Source organism: Natrix helvetica (genome assembly GCF_964273705.1).
Source record: "Natrix helvetica genome assembly, chromosome: 4".
Taxonomy (NCBI): domain Eukaryota; kingdom Metazoa; phylum Chordata; class Lepidosauria; order Squamata; family Natricidae; genus Natrix; species Natrix helvetica.
In genome coordinates this window covers 154,721,987-154,739,133 of record NC_138550.1, presented here as the reverse complement: position 1 = coordinate 154,739,133, position 17,147 = coordinate 154,721,987, and the positions used below count along the sequence as shown (strand labels likewise).

The window sequence follows — 17,147 nt, the reverse complement described above, 5'->3', positions numbered from 1 at the left end:
GTTTATTTCCTTTTATGGACATCTCTCCACACCTTGTTAGTATTTGTATCTCTCAGGTAATCTCGGCACCCTCCATTTGCTACTTTAATTAATTTATATTTGATTGTCGATCGTGCTTCTGGTAAGATTTCTCTCTTTAAAACCATCATTTTTCCCTTTTTTCTTCTTCTGTGGCTTGAATTTGGGGTAGAGCTCCAGTCCATCAAATTCCCTTTTCTATACTCCCATTTTTTCGTTTTCAACCACTTTCACTCCATAAATCAAATCATTAGTTTTCTTATCTTTGTATTCATTTTTCTCTTCAATTTTTGGGGCTCCATCTCCATCATTTTTTTCTAGTATAAACTCTATCTTCTTCTCAATTCTCCCAGTTACCTCCAATAAATTTTGAATTCCATCCCAAATCTTTTGCAAAGTTAAAGTTTCCTCTTCTGAAAATTGATCCATATTTCCAAATTGTAAATTACTGCCACTCTAGCTTAAATCATTTGTAATCTTCACAAGAAAGGGATTCCGTTTCCCCCCCCCCCCTTATCCCAGTGCTGATAAGGCTCTCAAAGGACACCTGTGTAAACACTTCGTGCCCTTGGCTCTTATCACTTTTAATTACAGAACTTTGAAGTACAAAGACAGTGAAATCAAAGGAGAAACCGGAACGAATGCGTAGTTTCAGAAACTCTAGCCTCCGAGCGGCAGTATTGCTTCCTTTCATTCTCTGATGTTGTCACAGGCTTAAGGGAAACAAAGTTCTTAAATTGAGTTTAATAGCAAATAATACAAACTTTTGTTAGAGTAGAGAAGGAGATTTTAATCCTTAAGTTAAAAAGTAAAGCAAGAAAAAGTCGAAGAAGAAAAACTGGTCCACTTTAAGAAGAGGAGAGTAAAAAAATTGCGAGCACTTCAGTCCACAAAGTGTAATTACAAAAGGAAAAAAAAAGCATACTATCCAAAACAATCAATGCAGGTCAATTTCTCCGTTTACTACTACTGCTTAAGGATTTAATTTAGCATAAAAAAGAAGCTTTTTGGGGCAGTCTTTTTCAAAACAGAAAGGATTCCTCACCAGATGGACACACTTTCTCTTTCCGTTTCCTTCCGTTCTGGGGCCGTCCCAACTTCATCAGCCTAGGCTGCCTTTTGTCGCCAGCTTGAAAACCTTCTCTTGGATCAATCAGGGATTTTGCGGGAGTCCTGAGATCAGAAAGACATAGTCTTCCTGTTCGCGGACTCTTTGGAACGGTTTAGGTCCGATTGGACCACCGAGTGGCAAAAGTATTGGTGGCGGTCTCGGAGCATCAAGACCGTACTTCCGTACCAGTGCGACGTTGGCTCCTCCTCTGTTTCCCAGAGCTTTACCTTTAAATAGGCGTCATACAAATAAATTATTAGAGGATTTAGAAAAATAAATCTAAAAGTCGTCGTCTGATATTCTATACGATCTTATTTCAAATCATTGTTTTGCCATTCAACTTGTTTATCATCTTCAGAGAGAACATGTGGGGAAAAAATCATTTCATGTTGTCTATTTGCATTAATTGTTTGATTTTTGGTTTTTTTTTTATAGCAGTAGTCCAGATCTTAGTTTAAATATTTTTCATGTAGATTTTTTGTGTGAGCTAAACTCATTTTGCAAGTTAATTGAAAAGAGAATCAGCATATGTTTTTCCTTCTAAGACTGAGATTTATGAAACAATACATGGGCTTTAATCTCTATGTTGGAATTCTTTTACTGATTTTAAAAAAAGGAGTCCCTGTGGATTTTGCTTCAATAGCCATTGCTGACTATAGCAGGGGTCTCCAACTTTGGCAACTTTAAGACTTGTGGACTTCAACTCCCAGGGAGTTGAAGTCCATAAATCTTAAAGTTGCCAAGGTTGGTGACCCCTGGACTATAGCATTTTCATTTCAAGGCGCATTGAGCCAAAGTTGTCCGAAGACATTTCCACGGTCATGTGGCCAACATGACATCATGGAGCACTGTTCCTGATCAAAAGTGTACTGCAATTCTAATGATTGTGTTTTATTTTTGAAAAGGAGAATGCAATTCCAGAAAGTAATATTAGAAATGTCAGTGAGAAAGCGGAAGTGAATCGGATGATAGAGAACTCTTTTTTTTAATGCTGTAATTAAAAGTCCACATGAAATAGAAAATATGTTTGGCTTTGACCCTGAAGCAAACCATTGCATTCTGGAAGTTCTGCCAATCGTTTTGGATCACCTATGATACGAAAGAAAGAAAATCCAGAAAAGTTTAATTGAGTTTTAGCTATGAAACGAAATTCAGAGGGATGCCAGGGTGAACAGACAGAGCAAGTTTGGGGCAAGACTGAAATTCTCTCTTGCTTCTACCTGGCCTCAATTTTCCTAGTATCTTCTTATCCCTCCCTCCTCTATTTCACCTCAGATGCAAATGTATCAGCATTGCATAAATATAAGTTTTGTTTAGGTTCAGATAATCCAAACCGGCTGTTCCTTTTACAGACTCATTTGTGCATATCTTGGCTTTATAAAAAGCAAACAATTTTGATTATAAGCTTTTTGTGCTAAATATATAAAGTATATCTGACATTGGGGTTTCTTTTTTCCTTTTTGTAGGGCTATGTGGAGCTGACAATATTTCCAACAGTTGCAAACCTGAATAGAATTAAACTGAGCAGTAAGCAATGCAGGATATATAGAGTTAGAGTCAATGATTTGGAAGCAGCTTTTATATATAATGATCCAACATTGGAAGTTTGTCACAGTGAGTCAAAACAGTAAGTAACAGGTCACACTGGCTAATGTCCTTGCAGTCATTATCAGTGATTTTCGCGGCAGAATATAAATTGCATTTCAGAACTACAGATGCCTTTTAAAAAGAGATGTTTCGGAATGCAGTTGTTTGGTAATGATAACGACCAATAGAAACTTCTTGTACTGTATCATATTTTAGAAAAGTTGAAACAGCATCACTGAATTCATTAAATTAAATTCAAGGTCTCTTAATACTTTTTGTTCATTGGGTACAGTTCATTACTTGCTATAGAGAAAGCATTAATTGGACCATTTGGTTAATATGAGCATGCGTTTCATGTCATGTAGTAGAAACATTTAAAAATTATAGAGAATGTTTAATAGGATTCTCCAATTTTATTAATTGTATTCTTATTAATGTCTACCTAGCTTTTCTGAATCAGGTTTTGTTGAATACAAAGTGGAGGAATGTTTTGCTCTCCAGATGCTATAGAATTGCTGTTTCCAATACCCTTCATAGTGTGTGAGGCTGCTGAGACTTAAAGCTTATGGGTTTCTTTTTGAAGGGAAAAGACAAGGTGAAAATAAGCCACAAAAAAACTAAAGCAAAAATAATAATGAAGAATTTAAAAGACTAGTTCTGCTTGCCTTAACTGTGAAAGCCAGCTGGGTGGCTTTGGGTCAGTCATTCTCTCTCAGTTCAACCCACCTCACAGGGTTGCTATTATTGTGAGGAAAATAGGAGGAGGAAGATGTGATGAATATGTTTGCCACCTTGAGGTATTTGTAAAAAAAATAAAAAATGAAGGTGGGATACAAATAAATAAAAATAAAATAAAAATCCAGGATCCAATTCAAGGTGTTGATTATCACCTTTAAAACCCTGTATGGCGTGGGTCCAGGCCATCTGAGAAACCAGTTCACCCTGATGGGATTAAGCCCTTTTCAGCTGTCAGAGTCCAGAAGAAGAGCCTTTTCTGCAGTGGCTCCCACACTCTGAAATATCATGCCTGCCAAAATGATAAGCCACACCAGAGGTGGTATTCTGCTGGTTCGTAGTGTCGGCATCGGGAGGCTCCACCCACCCACACAGATGTCATCACAGATGCTAGGCGCAGAAGCGCCGCACCCACTCCCAGTTCCGAACCGGTAGCGAAGATTAGAGCATTTCATGCCTGCACACCTATCTTTTTGGCCTTCCGAAAGGCCTTGAAAACGTGGCTCTGCCATCTAGTCTGGGACCGCAGTGGGGGCGTGGCACTTTGGACGTGGCTAATAGACTAGACGGCACCCCATTTCTTTTCTATGTAAACTTTGCTTTCTTCCTTTCCATCCTGGTTAGTTTTATTTTCGTGGGATTTTAAACTTATGATCCTTATTGATTTTAATGTTTTATTGTGCATTTTGATTGAATATCTGAAAGGCGGATGGATGGATGGATGGATGGATGGATGGATGGATGGATGGATGGATGGATGGACGGACGGACAGCAGGCCTTGCTCCATGTGCTGAATCCATATTATGAGAATATACAACATGTGATCGTTTCTCCGAGTTTTCTTAAAACACTTCACATGTTCTATGGTTATTGAATGGCTTTTCCAGGGTGTTAGAAGAATGTATCGTTTTTGAAATATAGTAATTGCTGGAGGATTTATAACTTTGGAGTGCTGTTTTGTTATCTTTGGGAGGAGCTGCTTCCAAAAGTGGATTGCCTTTTCTTAATCCAGTTTTTGCTGAAACTTGAAATAATTTACTCATTCACGTTGCAGGCGAAATCTCAACTATTTTTCCAATGCCTACGCTGCTGCAGTCAGTGCTGTGGATCCGGATGCTGGAAATGGAGAGTTGTGTATTAAAGTGCCATCAGAGCTTTGGAAGCATGCTGATGGTACAGTACAAGGCCCTACAGTTTTGTGAAATAAAGATTTGTTTTATTTAGATTCATTTCTTCATTCAATTTCTATAGACGCCCAACTCTCAACCAGGTGAAGACAGGTAGTCCTTGATTTAGGACCACAATTGAGCCCAACATTTCTATTGTTAAGTGAGTTTTCCCCCCAATTAGGATTTATTTGCCACAGTTGTTAAGCGAATCACCGCAGGTGTTAAGTGAATCATGCAGTTGTTAAGTGGATCCGGCTCCCTCCGTTGACTTTGCATGTCGGAAGGCGAGTGGGAAGGTTAGAAATGGTAATCACATGACCCCAGGATAGTGCAACTGTCAGAAATACAAGCCAGTTGCCAAGCGCGTGAATTTTGATCACGTGACCATGGGGATGTTGCAATGTTTGTAAGTGTGAAAACTGGTCATAGTCCCTTTTTTTCCAGTGCTGTCATAACTTCGAACAGTCACTAAACGAATGGCTGTCATCCCCACAATCACTTGATCAAAATCTGGGCACCTGGCAACCGGCATGTTTTTCCTTTTTTTTCAGTACCCTTGTAACTTTGAATGATCGCTACATGAATGATTGTAAGATGAGGACTACCTGTATAGATTTAGGATGTAATTAGGATTCCTCCTTTCAGCATCCTATTTTTCTCTTTCCAAATACGTTAATACAAATGCAGAATTCTCTTGAAAGCAATGTGAAAGCAATATATATATATATACATATTCTAAAGCTGGTCTTTTTTTTTTTTTTTGGTTCTTCAGAATTAAAAGTGTTAAAGATACACATCAACTTCTCTTTGGATCAGCCAAAAGGAGGACTGCATTTTGTGGTACCTAACGTGGAAGGCAGCTTGGCAGAAAGAGGCGCCCACGTTTTCTCTTGTGGTTATCAAAACTCTACAAGGTGAGATTTGGGCAGACTTATTCTCCTGATAGAAGTAATTTTCCCGGTGTGTGCATTTCTCTCTCTTGTGTATGTGGGAAAGTGTTGAAACAAGCCCATTTTGCTTCAGGGTTATTTAAGGATTTCTGAGCCATGAGAAAAAGAATATATCGACAAGGAATATTCTTTTTACTGCAATTTTTCAAAACAAGGGTAGATACAGTTGCATTATATACGGTAGTTCTTGCATGCGTAACTAAATACATTTATTTTTCTTTTCTATTTATTTCTTTTCATTTGATGGTGCACCATCAAGTAGCTATCAACTCTTAGCAATCACATAGATTTTCTGCCATGACAGTCTGTACTTTACCTGGTCTTTGAGGTCTTCCACCTGAGTCCATCCACCTGGCTGCTGGTCATCGTTCCATCTTTCCCAACAGTAGAGTCCTCTCCAGACAGCTAATGCTTCACATAATGTGCACAGAGTAGCCTAAGAACTGAATGGAGCTTTCAGAGTGTTTACTGGCTGAATGCCCTTCCAGTCGCCAATGCAGAGTTTTGTTCAGCAGATATATTCACATTATGCCCAGAGAGAGAAGTGTCTGCCTCTACCTAGGATCGGACTTACACCCTCCTGACTGTGAGGCAAGAGCTCCACCTTTAGGCCATCACACCACTCATTTTAGACTCTGGTAATGTGTCTGGTTTTAAATGATTTTGGCTGTCCATGGCATACGCAATAAATTACATTTAATGCAGTTATATTCTTTGGGTAAACTTAAGACGTTTCACAATATTTTAAGAAATTAGCCTAACATTAGGGAAAGAAATACAAAATCCCTTGCTGGGTGCAAGTTTTTAAGACTTTTGTTGGTCCAAATTATACTATCACTTAGTTGTGGACTTTAATGATTTCACTGCATCTGTTAATGCAACTGTGGCTTCTCTTTATTGGGCAAAGTTTAATTATTTCTATTTTTTTTTCAACTTTCTCTCTAGGTTCTGGTTTCCTTGTGTTGATTCGTATTCAGAACTCTGCACATGGAAACTAGAATATACCGTTGATGCCACAATGGTGGCAATCTCAAATGGTGATTTAGTGGAAACTGTGTACACTCATGATATGAGAAAGAAGACTTTCCATTATATGCTGCCAATACCCACTGCTGCATCTAACATCTCTTTGGCTATTGGACCATTTGAAATTCTTGTCGATCCATACATGCACGAGGTAATGTACTTGGACAAGTTTATTTGATTTAATATTGAAGTAGATTTGTGTTAGTGTAATGTTTGGGTAGTGCGATTAGATACCATTTTTCGTTGTATTATTCATATACAAATTTTAATAGAATTAGTTTTAATACAATACATGGTTGTTGGCAACTCTTAATTTTCAAAGCTAGAGTTGAATAAAAAGGCAAAAGAAATTGATAACAAATTTCTACTGCCCTTTGTCCTTTGTTGTTTTTGCAGAAAGCAGTAACATTTCATTATTTTTTATTTACCTGATTCCATACAATTTCCCAGCATTAGTGTTACTTTTTACTATATGCAACTTGTTTGCCAAGACCATTTATGGAGGGCTATCGTTACTCTTTCAGTGGCTTTCTAAAGTACTCTAATATTATGTCCAGTAGGACTTGCCAAACATTGCTGAGTTTAAAGCTTTTCCCGTTCTTGCTCTAATTGCCATCTAATTATTCAATTACACGTTCCTTTCTTTCTGTTATTTATTCTAGGTCACCCATTTTTGTTTACCCCAACTTCTTCCCCTGCTCAAACATACTACGTCATACCTCCATGAAGTATTTGAATTCTATGAAGAGATACTTACTTGTCGTTACCCTTACTCCTGCTTCAAAACAGTTTTTGTAGATGAGGCCTATGTCGAAGTAGCTGCTTATGCTTCTATGAGCCTTTTTAGGTTGGTCTTTATTATAACAGTAACCCATTGTAACCCTAACCCTGTCTGAACAAAAATGATCATGGCTTGTTTAAGTTGGGCTGTCCTTAAAGATGATTTCAAAACTGTAGGTGACACTGAATGCAGCTGTTTGCTTTGCTAGTCAGCATTAGTCATTCAGTAAAATAACCTCAGTCTGTAATAGTTTTGGAACAAATTGGTTGCCAGTAGGTTTCCAGGTCCAGTTTCAAGTGCTGATAGCAATAAGAATACCACTTAGACTTATATACCACATCCCAGTGCTTTACAGCCCTCCCTAAGCAGTTTACAGAGTCGGCATATTGCCCCCAACAATCTGGGTCCTCATTTTACGACTTTGGAAGGACGGAAAGCTGAGTCAACTTCAGCCAGTGAGAATCAAACTGCTGGCAGCTGGCAGTCAGCAGAAGTAGTCTGCAATACTGTATTCTAACCACTGCACGGCCACGGATCTTGTCTTGATTATCTATAAAGCACTGTTACCCGTCTAACTGCCTTCTTCAGAAAGAGGGGTCTTGGTGCTCTCTGAGCTTGGTTGCTTCCTTGTAGACATTACCCAACTAGGTATTAGTGCGATATTACCCTAATTTGAATAATAAAACATCAGCAGGAACACAGCCAAGCTGAGAAAGCACCAAGGACCCCTCATTTGAAACCTGGGCTACAAATATTCTCCTTTGTTGGCCTTCAGATAGATTCTGATTTCCCTATGGAGCCCAACAGATCATGTTCCAGGGTCCATCTAGAAGAGGTTAAGAGTTGGGATGGTCCCAGCAGCAGTTATGTAAACAGATACGTTTTTGTAAGAAATACCTGAATATCAATTATATATCACTGCTACTAATTATATAAAACCACTAATAAAATAGTTTGCTTATATTTGTATAAGAACTGCTTGCTTTTCTAATTTTTCCCCATTTGATATTTACTTTCTTACGCTTTTAAACTAGCACGAACCTTTTGCACAGTGCCATGATAATAGATGAGACTCCTCTAACCAGGAGGTTCTTGGCTGAAGCCCTAGCCCAGCAGTTCTTCGGCTGCTTTATATCTAGAATGTCTTGGTGAGTAAATGGATACCTCAGAGAAAGAATTTTGCATTTGAGTATGTGAAGGATTAGCATGATAGCAATAGCACTTAGACTTATATACCGCTTCACAGTGCTTTACAGCCCTCCCTAAGCGGTTTTACAGAGTCAGCACATTGCCCCCCAACAATTTGGGGCCTCATTTTACCAACCTTGGAAGGATGGAAGGCTGAGTCAACCTTGAGCCTGGTGAGATTTGAACTGCCAAATTGCAGGCAGCCGGCAGTCAGAAATAAGTACCGCACTCTAACCACCGTGCCACCGCAGCTCTAATGCTAAACATAAAGGAGATTGGTATTAGTACCATCATGGATTTCACAAATAATTCTGAAAGCCATGATTGGTAGCTCTGCTGAATTTACTTAGACATTTCTTGCCTTATCCTGGAACACATTTTGAATGAATAAAGTCCCCAACAAATAAATACTTAAGGAGCAGCCCAAAAACATGACTGGTAAATTAGCAGAAACGGAAAGCATTCCTGAAAGGATAAATTGAAAATACAGGTAGCCCTCATTTACTGACTGCAATCGGGATTGACAGCTTCATCATTAAGTAGTGTGGTAAAGTGAAATGAAAGAGAGGTGGAGGAAGCGTGCTTTAAGGGGTTTTTTAGTTAATTGTTTTTTAAAATTTATAAAGGGTTTTAAGGGTGGGGGGGGGAAGGACCAGATCAGGAGTGATAGTAGAGCCAGGCAATTAGGTGTGGTCGAAAGAGGAAGGAATGGAGCGGATGAGGAAAGGGAGGATAACATTCCATTACAGGGCTCTTTGATACCAACGGTCGTGGGGAGGGGCAGGTGCGAGGACACATTAAGAACGCGCAGTCGGTTGGGAGACCGGGGTTTTTGGTCATTCCCGGTCGTTTGTACCAACCCCTGCATACTAGGTGGTCAGGTTCCACAGGCCCAAGGCCTGAGACTGCTGTTATGCAACGCGAGGTCCGTTGTTAATAAGGCCCCCCTCATTCATGATCTTATCTTGGAGGGGGAGCCGGACCTCGCAGGAATAACCGAGACCTGGTTGGGCTCCGAGGGAGGTTTACCCCTCGTTGAATTGTGCCCACCAGGTTATCGAGCATTTCATCAGCCTCGGGCCCAGGGGAGGGGCGGCGGGGTAGCAGTGATTATTCGGGAAGACCTTGAGCCGAGAGAGTTCACCGTGCCACAGACATCCGGGTGTGAGTCCCTTGTTGTGAGATGGGGCCCAGGGAGGCAGTTGGGCCTGCTGATAGTATACCTGGCTCCTCGCTATACATCAGCGGCCCTGCCTGAACTCCTTGAGCTGATCTCATCGGTGGCGATTGAGACCCCCAACCTTATAGTGATGGGGGATTTCAATCTGCCGTCGATGGGAGAAGCGTCTGAGGGGGTTCGGGAGTTCATGGCTTCCATGACAGCCATGGACCTGACCCAGTTAATTCAGGGCCCTACTCACGAGGGAGGCCACACGCTGGACCTTGTTTTTGTCTCAGGCCGGTGGATGAGTGATCAGGGAATAGGGGACTTAGCCATTACTCCCCTGTCATGGTCGGATCACTATCTTCTCCGGCTGGACTTCCCTGGTGCTACCCCACACCGCGAGGAGGCGGAACCGGAAGGTATTAGATGGTTCCGCCCCAAGCGCCTGTTGGAACCAGATAGGTTCCAGACGGAGCTTGGGCCACCTCCTGTGGATTTGACCCGCCCCCGAGTGGAGGACCTGGTAGACGCATGGAATAGTGCGACTACCGGGGCCCTGGACCGGGTGGCGCCTTTGCGGCCTCTCCTGCGGCGACGAACCACCCTGGCTCCCTGGTTTACCGAGGAGCTAAGGGTGATGAAACGCCAAAGGAGACGCCTAGAGAGTCGTTGGAGATCCTCTCGTTCCGAATTTGACCGAGCACAGGCACGAGCCTACTTGAGGACGTACCTTGTGGCATTAAGAGCGGCCAAACGTCAACATTGCGCCGCCCTTATTGCGTCTGCAGATAACCGCCCTGCCGCCTTGTTTCGGGTGACTCGTTCCCTCTTGTTTGAGAGGCCGCGGGAAGCCCCTTTACAGGGTAGAGCAGAGGAGTTTGGGAAATATCTACATGACAAAGTCGCTCAAATCCGGATGGGATGGACCCCCTTCAGTGGTTCAGTAGAGACGCCCGTGGCGAGTCTTGAGGGTCCGCTTTGGGAGGAGTTTGATTCGGTTGCCATCGAGGATTTGGACAGGTTGCGTGGACGTCTGCGACCCACCACATGTTTATTGGACCCGTGTCCCTCCTGGCTTGTACTGGCATCCTGGGAGGTTACACGTGACTGGCTCCTGGTCCTAGTGAACACTTCGTTGGGTGAGGGGTCTCTACCAGCCGCCTTGAAAGAGGCGATGGTGAGACCCCTGCTCAAGAAGTCTTCCCTGGACCCGACGGACCTAGTCAATTACCGTCCAGTCTCCAACCTTCCTTTTTTAGCGAAGGTTGTAGAGAGTGTGGTGGCACAGCAGTTCCCACGCCACCTGGAGGAAAATGATTATCTAGACCCGCGCCAGTCCGGCTTCCGACCCGGGCACAGCACGGAGACGGCCTTGGTCGCATTGGTGGATGATCTCTGGCGGGCCAGAGATAGGGGTTGTTCCTCTATCCTGGTCCTATTAGACCTCTCGGCGGCTTTCGATACCATCGACCATGGTATCCTGTTGCACCGGCTGGAGGGGTTGGGAGTCAGGGGCACCGTGTTACGGTGGTTTGGCTCCTACCTCACTGACCGGACGCAACGTGTGTTGGCAGGGGAGCAGAGATCGACCCGGAGGCCTCTCACATGTGGAGTGCCACAGGGTTCGGTACTCTCGCCTCTCCTGTTCAACACATACATGAAACCGCTGGGCGAGATCATCCGTGGTTTTGGGGTGGGATATCATCTGTATGCTGATGACACTCAGCTATACATCTCCACCCCAAACCACCCCAATGAGGCCATCGAAGTGATGTCCCGGTGTTTGGAGGCCGTACGGATCTGGATGGATGGCAACCGACTGAAACTCAACCCTTCCAAGACGGAGTGGCTGTGGCTTCCGGCGCCCCGGTTCAACCAGGTGTTTCCATCTCTGGCCATTGGGGGCGTGCAACTAGCCCCTATGGAACAGGTGCGCAATTTGGGCGTCCTCCTGGATGCCCGGCTGTCCATGGATGACCATGTAACAGCCGTGGCAAGGGGGGCGTTCCATCAGGTTCGCCTGATGCGCCAATTGCGCCCCTTATTGGACCGGGATGCCCTACGCACAGTCACCCATGCGCTGGTGACGTCTCGCCTGGACTACTGCAATGCTCTCTACATGGGGCTTCCTTTGAGATGCACTCGGAGACTACAGTTGGTCCATAACGCGGCCGCGCGGGTGATCATGGGGAGGACTAGATTCTCCCCTGTAACACCTCTCCTGCGCGAGCTGCACTGGCTTCCTGTGGTCTTCCGAGTGCGTTTCAAGGTCTTGATTATGATCTTTAAAGCGCTCCATGGCACAGGGCCTAGTTACATGCAGGATCGCATCCTGCCCCACACATCCCTACGACCAATCCGCTCTCACAGAGAGGGACTTCTCCGGGTGCCGACCGCCAAACAGTGTCGGGGGGCGACACCCAGGAGCAGAGCCTTCTCTGTGATGGGCCCAGCCCTGTGGAATGACCTCCCCCGGGACATCAGGATTACTTCCGATCTCCGCTCCTTCCGTGTACAACTGAAAACCCACCTCTTCCAACTATCTGGCCTGGCTCAACCGTAATTTTCTCGTACTCCTCCTGACTGTCTGTTTTTTAACATTTTGAATTTGGACTGTACATGGGGTTTTGTAATTAGGGTATTTTAATGGTTTTTAATTGTCTATGTATTGTATCTGTTAACCTCCTCCGAACATGTGTGTCTTTGTACTTATGTATGTCATGGATTTATGTAAATGTTATATGTTTTTTACTCCATTGTACGCCGCCCCGAGTCCTTTTCGGAAAGGGAGCGGCTAATAAATTTAAATTATTATATTAATTATTAACTGCCTAACAACATCAATTCTGGCTCCAGCCGTGAAGTGTATCACCATGAGTTGTTAAACTTAGCATCACGCGCCAGCCACTTTTGCCAGCTTCTCCATTGAGTTTGCAGGTCAGGAGATGGCTGCAAAGGTCACAAATGACAATCATGTGACTGTGGGCCAGTTCACACTAGTTGGCAAATGCCCAAATCATGATCATGTGGCCGCCGGGATGCCGCACGTGGTTGAAACTTAAAGAACTAGTTGTAATTTTGTGATTGTGTTTACTGAAGCAACAAGTGGTCAGTAGTGGAAGTCAAGCTGTATAACTGAAAGTACACCAGATTCCAAGTGTACTCACACCATAAAAATTTATATAAAACATAGTTTATATTGGTTTTTGTTTTATTTTTGGTCTTTTTGCTAATAATTCAGAGCAGGTTTATTCTACACTAGGCTAATGTTTTTATGGAGCTATTTATCATATTACTCTTTTTGTAAATTCATCCCTGCCAGTTCAGATTGCCTTGATGTACAGGTAGTTCTCACTTACTGGCCACTTGTTCACTGACCATTCAAATTATGTTGTTGAAAAAAATAACTTCACGGCCAATTTACAACTATTTATGACCTTTGCAACCTCATTATGATCACACGCAGCTCAGGTCTGAGAGCCATGCATATGCTATGCCAACAGCTACTCTCTTGAAATCCCTTCTTCTCCATTTTTTTCTGCTGTGCAAGGGGAAGAAAAGGATCAGCAAAGAAGAGATTGCCTACAGAACTCACAGAGCAGAGAGATTGGAGAGTAACTTTAATGTTTTTAGCTGTGAAAATACAGTATATGCGCTAGCAAAGTATCATCATCAGCAGTTTTAGACTACTCTGAATCAAAACATACTTTGTCTTTTTCATTTTTATTTGCAGGTCAGATGAGTGGGTATTAAAGGGAATCTCTGGTTATATTTATGGACTTTGGATGAAGAAAACCTTTGGTGTTAATGAATATCGTCACTGGATTAAGGAGGTAAATACATCCCGATGGATAGAACTTTTGGAAGTATCTCTAAATCTCCAGAGGATAAATTCAACAAAGCTGTTGGTTGTCTTCATATATTTAAAGCAAAGTTATCACAAATAGAGGGACATAAACCATGAAACAAATAACATGCACAGTATGTGCTATTTTGGAACTATTCTGTAAAAAAAATGGATTAAAGGCCTGGGTGGTCCATGAATCAAACACACAACTTTCTGAAATGTTAACATAATCTATCCCAAAGGTGCTTTTTCAAGAAGCAACTGGACTTTCTGGTTTTTCTTTGAAGATGTTTCGCTTCTCATCCAAGAAGCTTCTTCAGCTCTGACTGGATGGTGGGGAATGGAAGGATCTACCATCCAGTCAGAGCTGAAGAAGCTTCTTGGATGCCACCCATCCTGCTGTGACCGACTCTGGGCAGCTTACAATGACATAAATAATGATATAAAATAAAAGATTAAAAACATTGCAATATCAAGCATTGAGTAAAACATTACAATTAACAATAAAACGAATAAAAGAACCAACAGGTATAGTGGGGTGGAGGTGGGATCTTCTACTAGTCTACTGGCCACTTCCAAAATGGGACGTCCCCATCTGTGCCCAAGTCAGTTGGCTGAGCCAGGTTTTCAGACTCTTTCGGAAGGCCAGGTGGCTGGGGGTGGAGTTCACTTTAAGGGGCATGATCTTCCAAAGAGTGGGTGCCATGACAGAAAAGATTATTTTCCTGGATCCTACCAGCCGCAGTTCTTGGCCAACGGGTCCGCAGCATGTCCCTTCTGCTAGAGTAAGTGGGTTTTCTCAAGTAGCCTGGATCCATGCCATAAAGGTAGATTAAATTTTGAAATACAGCTGTTAGTGGACAGATGTGGTTTAGCATAAGTATATCCTTGTGGTTCATATTCACCACTTCAGCAAGCAAAAAGATCGCTAGGTTCAAAGAATATGCTTTTCATCCCCACATACTGTATTTTTCGGAGTATAAGATGCTCCGAAGTATAAGATGCACCTAGTTTTGGGGGAGGAAAACAAAGGGGGGATATCTGCCTCTGCCTCCCAGCAATTTGCCTCCTTGCAGCAAACAGTAAACAGTACAGACGAAAGACACTGTTTGTGGTATTACGTTTCAGATTATACTTTTACAGATGCTGTTAAAATTGATGTGGCTTTCTGGAAGTATACATTATTCTCTGCTATTTAAAAGAAGGTACAATAGCACTGGGCCTCTTCAGATCAACCATTTATTTTAAAAAGCTTCTTCATTTTGTTAAGTTGTCTAGAACAATAATAAAAAATAAGTCTAATAATTTGAACATTCGGTAGGGATTTACCTTCTTACAGCAAACACCTACCTTCTTACAGCAAACAGCCTGTTTCAATTCAGCCTGATTAGAAGAGGAAAAAAAATCTGCCTCTGCCTCCCAGCAATTTGCCCCTTGCAGCAAACAGTCATTTCACTTTCAATTTCAGTTTCAGCAAGGGCCTCCCGATGATCAGCTGTTTCAGACTGCAGGAATTGCCATAGCCTATTGCTGCCTCTGCAAGCCCCATTTTCTAGGTTTGCTGCAAGGAGATAAATTGCTGGGAGGCAGAGGCCAAAGGGTGGGGGCCAGTGGGTGGGCGGGGCTACATTTGGTGTATAAGAGGCACCCAAATTTTCACCCTCTTTTAGGGGGGGAAAAAGTGAGTGTCATACTCCGAAAATACGGTAGCATGTTGTGACACCAGCTAAGATCTTGTCTATATCTAGTTGTTTTCTTAAAACTACTGTGACTACGTGCTCAAGTGTATAATATATTTTTGCATTTCAGGAACTAGACAAAATAGTGGCGTACGAATTAAAGACCGGTGGTGTCTTACTGCATCCAATCTTTGGTGGAGGGAAAGAAAAGGACAAGTACGTTTAGTAAATAATGGATAGAGTTATGGAGCAATTAATATATGCCTATTAGAATAGTAATGAGAAATTGATCCAATGCTTAAATTATTTCTATTGGCGAATCCTTGTGAAGGGCCTATTTGGCAAACATCTCTAGTGTCTCTCTGTGTGTGAAATTGTATTATACTGCATTGTACTGTATTAATGGAATATATGTTCAAAAACCTTTCCAGTGAAAAGAAACAGGTTCAGTGGTGAAATGAAAATAACATTTGACTTATTTTATAACTATTAATATTATTTTATTAATTAGAGCATTAGGGGAAAGTTGAATGTGGTGTTTTGTGGCAAGTAAACAAGGGTCTTGTAATGCTTAAGACACATTTTTTGTAAGTTTTTTTGTAAACGTGATCCACAAAGGCTTATTCTATAATTTCTTGATTTTTATGCTTCCACAAGATGCTTCATATTTTAGTTGAAAAATATTAACATAGTTGCCCCTCTGAAAATTGTTGATGTCCTTTAGTACCCTTGTCAGAGAATCAGATTTGAGATTTAAAGGCTACTTACACATTTGATGTACGTATATTATATCTTTGGTGTTTTTTGTTCTAGCTTTTTACAATTAGTTCGCTGTTTTAAACATTTTGCAATTCTAGTGATTTGTTTATATACTGCTGTAAAAGTCAGCAATAGGATTGCTATCTCTGAAGTGCTTTTATACAGTGATCTTAACAGTTTCTGTCTTCTCGAGAAGAATCCTTTTTCCAAATGTTACTTTCCATAAAATTCACATACTTGGAGATGAATTATGATGGAATAGCCATTATTTTTAGCATGATGATAAAGAGAAATAACAATGCACTTTTTAAAACTGCTCATATATCATTATTCTAATACCGTGTTTCCCCGAAAATATGACATGTCCTGAAACTAAGGCCATGCCAGATTTACGCGGTGGGCAAAAATATAAACCCTCCCCTGAAAATAAGCCCTAGTGAAGGGGTGGGTTTAGCCAGAACAGGGGGCAGCCCTTCCCTTCCCCTCTCATCTCAGGGCATCTTGGCCCCTTAATCAGATCAGCTGGGCCCTCCGTTCACAAAACAGCTGATTCGCGGGTGCCACATAGGCCTCTGCCTCCAGCAAACTCGGGTCGCTTTTGCAGCCAATTGCGGCTGCAAAAGAAGCCGGTGGTCAAGCAACACAACCCAAATGCCTCATGCCCTCCTTGCCTAATGGTGACAGTCACAGCTGGCAATTCCGTCTACGGAACAGGAAAAGAAGGCATGGAAATCAATACACCTGGGACATCGGAAGAAGCTATGCGAGGAGATGCTGCTGCCAAAGCGCAGGAAATATCCCCCCCCCCCCCTGCAGATCGTCCTTTCAAAGAGGAGTTTCACCAGAATGAAGGCGACACAAATGCTGCCTTCAGCCACCTCTTCATCCTAGTGAAACTCCTCTTTGAAAGGATGATCTGCAGGTTGTGGGGTGGGGGGGAGATTTCCTGCACTTCGGCAGCAGCATCTCCTCGCAGGGCTTCTTCCGATGTCCCAAGTGTATGGATTTTAATGCCTACAGGAGGTTGCTTCTCACCTGCATATTTACATTGAAGGCTCGAAATGGGGCGTTTATGCAAATGGCTTGAAAATGGGGAGGGAGATATTCCTGCCTCTCCCTCTGTTCTGAAGG

General features: G+C 42.4%; 1 protein-coding gene across 1 annotated transcript in view; it reads left to right on the top strand.

The window, feature by feature from the left end:
• Positions 1 to 17,147, top strand: part of TAF2 (TATA-box binding protein associated factor 2) — a gene marked incomplete at its 5' end in the record, with an annotated part of 87,036 nt that overhangs the window by 5,114 nt on the left and 64,775 nt on the right. Inside the window, 8 exons of the mRNA XM_081953231.1 lie at positions 2,596 to 2,756; positions 4,507 to 4,625; positions 5,394 to 5,535; positions 6,517 to 6,748; positions 7,260 to 7,444; positions 8,413 to 8,526; positions 13,465 to 13,564; positions 15,388 to 15,473. Coding sequence (XP_081809357.1) covers positions 2,596 to 2,756; positions 4,507 to 4,625; positions 5,394 to 5,535; positions 6,517 to 6,748; positions 7,260 to 7,444; positions 8,413 to 8,526; positions 13,465 to 13,564; positions 15,388 to 15,473 — 1,139 coding nt within the window. The remainder of the gene's footprint in view (positions 1 to 2,595; positions 2,757 to 4,506; positions 4,626 to 5,393; positions 5,536 to 6,516; positions 6,749 to 7,259; positions 7,445 to 8,412; positions 8,527 to 13,464; positions 13,565 to 15,387; positions 15,474 to 17,147) is intronic.